We start from the raw sequence: 8,951 nt of genomic DNA, 5'->3' as shown, positions 1-8,951 counted from the left end.
AGCGGGCACCGCGTGCCATCTCACCTGTCCTTACCTGTTCTTTCCTCTCCCCCTGTCCCTCACCTGTCCCTCACCTGTCCCTCACCTGTCACTTGTCCCTCACCTGTCTCACCTGTTTGTCTCACCTGTCCCTCACCTCTCACCTGTTTCTCACCTGTCCCACCTATCCTCACCTGTCCTTAGCTGTCCTCACCTGTGCCTCACGTGTCCCACCTATTCTCACTTCTCACCTGTCCCTCACCTGTCTCTCACCTGTCCCTCACCTGTCTCACCCGTTTGCCCTCACCTGTCGCAGGTAAGCTGCAGGCGCTGGCTGTGCTGCTGCAGCGGGCACCGCGTGCCATCTCACCTGTCCTTACCTGTCCTTTCCTCTCCCACCTGTCTCTCACCTGTCCCTCACCTGTCTCTCACCTGTCCCTCACCTGTCTCACCCGTTTGCCTCACCTGTCGCAGGTAAGCTGCAGGCGCTGGCTGTGCTGCTGCAGCGGGCACCGCGTGCCATCTCACCTGTCCTTACCTGTCCTTTCCTCTCCCACCTGTCTCTCACCTGTCCCTCACCTGTCTCTCACCTGTCCTCACCTGTCTCACCCGTTTGCCTCACCTGTCGCAGGTAAGCTGCAGGCGCTGGACGTGCTGCTGCAGCGGCTGCGCGCCGGCGGGCACCGCGTGCCATCTCACCTGTCCTTACCTGTCCTTTCCTCTCCCCCCTGTCTCTCATATGTCTCACCTGTCCCTCACCTGTCTCTCACCTGTCTCACGTGTTTGTCTCACCTGTCGCAGGTAAGCTGCAGGCGCTGGACGTGCTGCTGCGGCGGCTGCGCGCCGGCGGGCACCGCGTGCCATCTCACCTGTCCTTACCTGTCCTTTCCTCTCCCCCCTGTCTCTCACATGTCTCACCTGTCCTCACCTGTCCCTCACCTGTTTGTCTCACCTGTCGCAGGTAAGCTGCAGGCGCTGGACGTGCTGCTGCGGCGGCTGCGCGCCGGCGGGCACCGCGTGCTGATCTTCACGCAGATGACGCGCATGCTCGACGTGCTCGAGCGCTTCCTCACCTTCCACGGCCACATCTACCTGCGCCTGGACGGCTCCACCCGCGTCGAGCAGAGACAGGTGAGCCCCGGCGCGCCTGGGACGCACCTGGGGAGGGCTGGGGACACCTGGGGATGGCTGGGGACACACCTGGGGATGGTCTGGGGACACCTGGGACGCACCTGGGGATGGCTGGGGACACCTGGGACGCACCTGGGACGCACCTGGGGACGGGGCTGGAGACACCTGGGATGCACCTGGGATGGCTGGAGACACCTGGGACGCACCTGGGCACACCTGGGGATGACTGGGGGACACCTGGGACGCACCTGGGCACACCTGGGGATGGGTTAGAGACACCTGGGATGCACCTGGGGACGGGCTGGAGACACCTGGGACGCACCCGGGTACACCTGGGGATGGGCTAGAGACACCTGGGCACACCTGGGGATGGCTGGGGACACCTGAGTACACCTGGGCACACCTGGGCACACCCTGGGCACACCTGGGCACACCTGGGACACACCTGGGACAACACCTGGGGATGGCTGGAATACACCTGAGCACACCTGGGACACACCTGGGTGGGGTACGAGACACCTGTGTGCCCAGGTGTGCCCAGGTGCCCCAATTCCCCGTTTCCCTGCATCCCCCTGCCCCCAAAACCACTCCCAGGTGTGCCCAGGTGTTCCCCAGGTGTCTCAGGTGTTCCCCAGGTGTCTCAGGTGTTCCCCAGGTGTGTCTCAGGTGTTCCCCAGGTGTCTCAGGTGTGCCCCAGGTATCTCAGGTGTTCCCCAGGTGTCTCAGGTGTTCCCCAGGTGTGTCTCAGGTGTTCCCCAGGTGTCTCAGGTGTTCCCCAGGTATCTCAGGTGTTCCCCAGGTGTCTCAGGTGTGCCCCAGGTGTCTCAGGTGTGTCCCAGGTGAGTCTCACCTGTCCCAGGTGAGCTCTCAGGTGTGTCCCAGGTGTCTCAGGTGTGTCCCAGGTGTCCCAGGTGTGTCCCAGGTGTCTCAGGCGTTCCCCAGGTGTCTCAGGTGTGCCCCAGGTATCTCAGGTGTTCCCCAGGTGTCTCAGGTGTGTCTCAGGTGTGTCTCAGGTGTTCCCCAGTTGTCTCAGGTGTTCCCCAGGTGTCCCAGGTGTGTCCCAGGTGTCTCAGGTGTTCCCAGGTATCTCAGGTGTGCCCCAGTATCTCAGGTGTGTCCCAGGTGTTTCAGGTGTGCCCCAGGTGTCTCAGGTGTGCCCCAGGTGTCTCAGGTCTTCCCCAGGTGTCTCAGGTGTGCCCCAAGTGTCTCAGGTGTTCCCCAGGTATCTCAGGTGTTCCCCAGGTATCTCAGGTGTGCCCCAGGTATCTCTGGTGTTCCCCAAGTGTCTCAGGTGTGTCCCAGGTATCTCAGGTGTTCCCCAGGTATCTCAGGTGTGCCCCAGGTGTTTCAGGTGTGCCCCAAATGTCTCAGGTGTTCCCCAGGTGTGTCTCAGGTGTGTCCCCAGGTGTCTCAGGTGTGCCCCAGGTGTCTCAGGTGTTCCCCAGGTGTCTCAGGTGTTCCCCAGGTATCTCAGGTGTTCCCCAGGTATCTCAGGTGTGCCCCAGGTGTCTCAGGTGTTCCCCAGGTATCTCAGGTGTGCCCCAGGTATCTCTGGTGTTCCCCAAGTGTCTCAGGTGTGTCCCAGGTATCTCAGGTGTTCCCCAGGTATCTCAGGTGTGCCCCAGGTGTTTCAGGTGTGCCCCAAATGTCTCAGGTGTTCCCCAGGTGTGTCTCAGGTGTGTCCCAGGTGTCTCAGGTGTGCCCCAGGTGTCTCAGGTGTTCCCCAGGTGTCTCAGGTGTTCCCCAGGTATCTCAGATGTGTCCCAGGTATCTCAGGTGTGCCCCAAGTGTCTCAGGTGTTCCCAGGTATCTCAGGTGTGCCCCAGGTGTCCTCAGGTGAGCCCCAAGTGTCTCAGGTGTTCCCCAGGTATCTCAGGTGTTCCCCAGGTGTCTCAGGTGTTTCCCAGGTGTGTCTCAGGTGAGCCCCAAGTGTCTCAGGTGTTCCCCAGGTATCTCAGGTGTGCCCCAGGTGTTTCAGGTGTGTCCCAGGTGTCTCAGGTGTTCCCCAGGTGTCTCAGGTCTTCCCCAGGTGTCCTCAGGTGTGCCCCAAGTGTCTCAGGTGTGCCCCAGGTATCTCAGGTGTTCCCCAGGTGTCTCCGGTGTTCCCCAGGTATCTCAGATGTGTCCCAGGTATCTCAGGTGTGCCCCAGGTGTCTCAGGTGTTCCCCAGGTATCTCAGGTGTGCCCCAGGTGTCTCAGGTGTGCCCCAGGTGTCTCAGGTGAGCCCCAGGTGTCTCAGTTGTGCCCCAGGTATCTCAGGTGTTCCCCAGGTGTGTCTCAGGTGTTCCCCAGGTGTCTCAGGTGAGCCCCAGGTGTGTCTCAGGTGTTCCCCAAGTGTCTCAGGTGTTTCCCAGGTGTGTCTCAGGTGTGTCCCAGGTGTCTCAGGTGTTCCCCAGGTGTCTCAGGTGTGTCCCCAGGTGTCCTCAGGTGTGCCCCAGGTGTCTCAGGTGAGCCCCAGGTGTCTCAGTTGTGCCCCAGGTATCTCAGGTGTTCCCCAGGTGTGTCTCAGGTGTGTCCCAGGTGTCTCAGGTGAGCCCCAGGTGTCTTAGGTGTGCCCCAGGTGTCTCAGGTGTTCCCCAGGTATCTCAGGTGTGCCCCAAGTGTCTCAGGTGTGCCCCAGGTGTCTCAGGTGTTCCCCAGGTATCTCAGGTGTGCCCCAGGTGTCTCAGGTGTGCCCCAGGTGTCTCAGGTGAGCCCCAGGTGTCTCAGTTGTGCCCACAGGTATCTCAGGTGTTCCCCAGGTGTGTCTCAGGGTGTTCCCCAGGTGTCCTCAGGTGAGCCCCAGGTATCTCCCCTCACCTGGCCGGCCAGGTGCGCCGCGCCCTCACCTGCGCGTTTCCGGCGCAGGCCCTGATGGAGCGCTTCAACGCCGACAAGCGCATCTTCTGCTTCATCCTCTCGACGCGCTCGGGCGGCGTCGGCGTCAACCTGGCGGGCGCCGACACCGTGGTGTTCTACGACTCCGACTGGAACCCCACCATGGACGCGCAGGCCCAGGACAGGTGCCACCGCATCGGCCAGACCCGCGACGTCCACATCTACAGGTGAGCGCACCTGGGCGCTGCGTGTGGGAGTCCTGAGCTCACCTGGAGCTCACCTGCGAGCTCACCTGTGCGGGTGTGTGGGAGTTGTGAGCTCACCTGGAGCTCACCTGTGCGGGTGTTTTGGGAGTCCTGAGCTCACCTGGAGCTCACCTGTGCGGGTGTGAGCTCACCTGGAGCTCACCTGTGTGGGGTGTGTGGGAGTCGTGAGCTCACCTGGAGCTCACCTGTGCGGGTATTTGGGAGTCGTGAGCTCACCTGGAGCTCACCTGTGCGGGTATTTGGGAGTCGTGAGCTCACCTGGAGCTCACCTGTGCGGGTGTGTGGGAGATGTGAGCTCACCTGGAGCACCTGGAGCTCACCTGTGGAGCTGAGCACTCACCTGTGCAGCTGTGAGCTCACCTGTGCAGGTGTGTGGGAGTCGTGAGCTCACCTGCAGCTCACCTGTGCAGTTGTGAGCTCACCTGGAGCTCACCTGTGTGGGTATTTGGGAGTCAGGAGCTCACCTGGAGCACCTGGAGCTCACCTGTGGAACTGAGCACTCACCTGTGCGGGTATTTGGGAGTTGTGAGCTCACCTGGAGCTCACCTGTGTGGGTGTGTGGGAGTTGTGAGTTCACCTGGAGCACCTGGAGCTCACCTGTGGAGCTGAGCACTCACCTGTGCAGTTGTGAGCTCACCTGGAGCTCACCTGTGCAGGTGTGTGGGAGTCGTGAGCTCACCTGGAGCTCACCTGGAGCTCACCTGTGCAGGTGTGTGGGAGTCGTGAGCTCACCTGTAGCACCTGGAGCTCACCTGCTGTGTGTATTTGGGAGTTGTGAGCTCACCTGGAGCACCTGGAGCTCACCTGTGGAGCTGAGCGCTCACCTGTGCAGCTGTGAGCTCACCTGGAGCTGTCTTGCTTGTCTCACCTGTGCCATGTCTCATCTGTGTTACCTGTGTCACCTGTCTCACCTGTGCCATGTCTCACCTGTTCCATCTCTTACCTGTGCCATGTCTCACCTGTGCCATGTCTCACCTGTTACCTGTCTCACCTGTCTCACCTGTTCTATCTCTTACCTGTGCCATGTCTCACGTTTGCCATGTCTCACCTGTCTCACCTGGTACCTGTCTCACCTGTCTCACCTGGTACCTGTCTCACCTGTGTCACCTGTGCACTGACCACCAAGCTCAGGGTGGAGGAGAACGTCCTCAGGAACACCTTGGGTGACGTCACCTGTGTACCAGTGTGCTCACCTGTCTGTACCTGTTCCACCTGTGTGCCCACCTGTGTTCTCACCTGTGATCTCACCTGTGTTCTCACCTGTCATTTCACCTGTGTTCCCACCTGTGTTCTCACCTGTCATTTCAACCTGTGTTCTCACCTGTGTTCTCACCTGTCATTTCACCTGTGTTCTCACCTTGTGTTCTTACCTGTGTTCTCACCTGTGTTCTCACCTGTGCTCTCACCTGTGTTCTCACCTGTGTTCTCACCTGGTGCTCTCACCTGTGTGCTCAACCTGTGCTCTCACCTATGTTCTCACCTGTGCTCTCACCTGTGTTCTCACCTGTGTTCCCACCTGTGCTCTCACCTGTGTTCCCACCTGTGCTCTCACCTGTGCTCTCACCTGTGTTCTCACCCGTGCTCTCACCTGTGATCTCACCTGTGCTCTCACCCTGTGCTCTCACCTGTGTTCTCACCTGTGCTCTCACCTGTGCTCACCTGTGTTCTCACCTGTGATCTGACCTGTGCTCTCACCTGTGCTCTCACCTGTGATCTCACCTGTGTTCTCACCTGTGATCTCACCTGTGCTCTCACCTGTGTTCTCACCTGTGCTCTCACCTGCGTTACCTGTGTTCTCACCTGTGCTCTCACCTGTGTTCTCACCTGTGCTCTCACCTGTGCTCTCACCTGCAGGCTGATCAGCGAGCGCACGGTGGAGGAGAACATCCTGGGGATCACCTGGGGCCGTTCCCCGGGGTCACCTGCATTACCTGTGTTCTCACCTGTCATTTCACCTGTGTTCTCACCTGTGTTCCTCACCTGTGCTCTCACCTGTGCTCTCACCTGTGCTCCTCACCTGCAGGCTGATCAGCGAGCGCACGGTGGAGGAGAACATCCTCAAGAAGGCCAACCAGAAGCGGCTCCTGGGGGACATGGCCATCGAGGGCGGCAACTTCACCACCGCCTACTTCAAACAGGTGAGCCCCCGCAGGTGAGCGCGGACAGGTGAGGGCGGGGGCGGGCACCTGGGGGGCGGGGGGGGGTGTGGAGGAAACCTCCTGGGGGCACCTGGGAAACGTTGGGGAAGGGCTTGGGAGGGGACAGGTGAGGATCGGGTGGGGTCAGGTGAGATCCAGGTGAGAGTGAGCCGCAGATTGGGGTGTCCAGGTGAGTTCAGGTGTCCCCCAGGTGAGCTCTTGGGTGTCCTCAGGTGAGCCCAGGTGAGCTCCTGGGTGTCCCCAGGTGTCCCCAGGTGAGCCCAGGTATCCCTAGGTGTCCCCAGGTGATCTCCCAGGCGTGCTCAGGTGTGCCCAGGTGAGCCCAGGTGCTGCCAGGTGTCCCCAGGTGAGTTCTTGGGTATGCCCAGGTGTCCCTAGCTGAGCTCCTGGGCGTGCCCAGGTGTCTCTAGATGTCCCTGGGCATGCCCAGGTGTGTCTAAGTGTCCCTAGGTGTCCCCAGCTGGGCCTCCTGGGTGTCCCCAGGTGAGCCCGTGTGTCCCCCAGTTGAGCTCCTGGGCGAGCCCAGGTGTCCCCAGGTGAGCTCTTGGGCATGCCCAGGTGTTTCCACGTGTCCCCAGGCACACCCAGGTGTCTTTAAGTGTCCCTAGGTGTCACCAGGTGAGCTCCTGGGTGTCCCCAGGTGAGCCCAGGTGAGCCCAGGTGAGCTCCTGGGTGTCCCTAGGTGAGCCTGGGTGAGTTCCCAGGTGTCCCCAGGTGAGCCCCCGGGTTGTGACCAGGTGCACCTAGGTATCCCCAGGTGAGCTTCCAGGGCTGCCCAGACGCGCCCAGGTGAGCCCAGGTGTCCCCAGGTGAGCCCCCGGGTGCGCCCAGGTGAGCCCAGGTGAGCCAAGGTTGTCTCCAGGTGTCCCCAGGTGAGCTCCCAGGTGAGCCCAGGTGTCCCCAGGTGAGCTCCCAGGTGTCCCCAGGTGTCCCCAGGTGAGCTCCCAGGTGAGCCCAGGAGTCTCCAGGTGTCTCCAGATGAGCTCCCAGGTGTCCCCAGGTGAGGGTCCCGGGCGCGCCCAGGTGAGCCCAGTGTGTCCCCAGGTGTCCCCAGGTGTCTCCAGGTGTCTCCAGATGAGCTCCCAGGTGTCCCCAGGTGAGGTCCCGGGCGCGCCCAGGTGTCCCCAGGTGTCCCCAGGTCAGCTTCCAGGTGTCCCCAGGTGTCCCCAGGTGTCTCCAGGTGTCCCCAGGTGAGCTCCCAGGTGTCCCCAGGTGAGGTCCCGGGCGCGCCCAGGTGTCCCCAGGTGTCCCCAGGTGTCCCCAGATGAGCTCCCAGGTGTCCCCAGGTGTCCCCAGGTGTCTCCAGGTGTCCCCAGGTGAGCTCCCCAGGTGTCCCCAGGTGAGGTCCCGGGGCGCGCCCAGGTGAGCCCAGGTGCGTTTCCCCGCAGCAAACCATCCGCGAGCTGTTCGACATGGCCCCCCGAGGAGCCGGCGCGTGACCGGGACGGCGACGGGGACCGAGGGGGACCGGGATCGGGACCGGGATCGGGACCGGGATCGGGATCGGGACCGGGACGGCCCCCAACGACGACGACGAGGACCCTGCGGGCCACGCGAAGGACGCACATCCTGGAGCAGGTGAGGCGCACCTGGGCCAGGTGAGGCGCACCTGGGGGCGCGGGGGGACGACGGAGGGAGCGGGGCCACGAGGGCCACGAACGGCCCCGATGGGCGCGGGAGGGGACCAAAGCGGACCTAAAATGGGCCGAGTGACCCAAAATGGAACAAAATGGAGCAAATGGCCCACAAATGGACCCAAATGGACCTAAAATGGGCCCAAGTGACCCAAAATGGACCAAAATGGAGCAAAATGGAGCAAAATGGACCCAAAATGGCCACAAATGGACCCAAAATGGGCCCAAGTGACCCAAAATGGACCCAAATGGAGCAAAATGAACCCAAAAATGGCCCAAAATGGACCCAAATGGAGCAAACTGGACCCAAAATGGAGCAAAATGGACCCAAAATGGACCCAAATGGACCCAAATGGAGCAAAACTGACCCAAAATGGAGCAAACTGGACCCAAAATGGACCCAAATGGAGAAAAATGGGCCCAAGTGACCCAAAATGGCCCAAGTGACCCAAAATGGAGTAAAATGGACCAAAATGGAGCAAAATGGAGCAAAATGGACCCAAAATGGACCCCAAGTGACCCAAAATGGACCAAAATGGAGCAAAACCGGACCCAAAATGGCCCAAAATGGCCACAAATGGGACCCAAAATGGGCCCAAGTGACCCAAAATGGACCCAAATGGAGTAAAATGGACCCAAAATGGAGCAAAACTGGACCCAAAATGGACGAAACTGGACCCAAAATGGACCAAACTGGACCCAAAATGGCCCAAAATGCCTGAAATGGGCACAAACAGACCAAAATGGCACAAAATGGACCCAAATGGACCAAACTGGACCCAAAATGGACTAAAATGGACCCAAACTGGACCCAAAATGGAGCAAAATGGACCCAAAATGGCCCAAAATGGACCCAAAATGGACCAAACTGGACCCAAAATGGCCCAAAATGGACCCAAAATGGACCCAAAATGGAGCAAAATGGCCACAAATGGGCCCAAAATGGGCCCATGTGACCCAAAATG

General features: G+C 60.6%; 1 protein-coding gene across 1 annotated transcript in view; it reads left to right on the top strand.

Annotated features, from left to right (window-relative positions):
* Positions 1-7,892, top strand: part of LOC137466705 (helicase SRCAP-like) — a 14,515-nt gene extending 6,623 nt beyond the window's left edge. The window contains exons 2-6 of the mRNA XM_068178388.1: positions 611-666; positions 781-1,110; positions 3,958-4,154; positions 6,217-6,331; positions 7,741-7,892. Coding sequence (XP_068034489.1) covers positions 611-666; positions 781-1,110; positions 3,958-4,154; positions 6,217-6,331; positions 7,741-7,791 — 749 coding nt within the window. The 3' untranslated portion in view covers positions 7,792-7,892. The remainder of the gene's footprint in view (positions 1-610; positions 667-780; positions 1,111-3,957; positions 4,155-6,216; positions 6,332-7,740) is intronic.
* Positions 7,893-8,951: the final 1,059 nt, after the last annotated feature.

Source organism: Anomalospiza imberbis, unplaced genomic scaffold (genome assembly GCF_031753505.1).
Source record: "Anomalospiza imberbis isolate Cuckoo-Finch-1a 21T00152 unplaced genomic scaffold, ASM3175350v1 scaffold_43, whole genome shotgun sequence".
Taxonomy (NCBI): Eukaryota; Metazoa; Chordata; class Aves; order Passeriformes; family Viduidae; genus Anomalospiza; species Anomalospiza imberbis.
The sequence above is the reverse complement of the archived record's forward strand: the minus strand, read 5'-3'. Positions and strand labels throughout refer to the sequence as shown.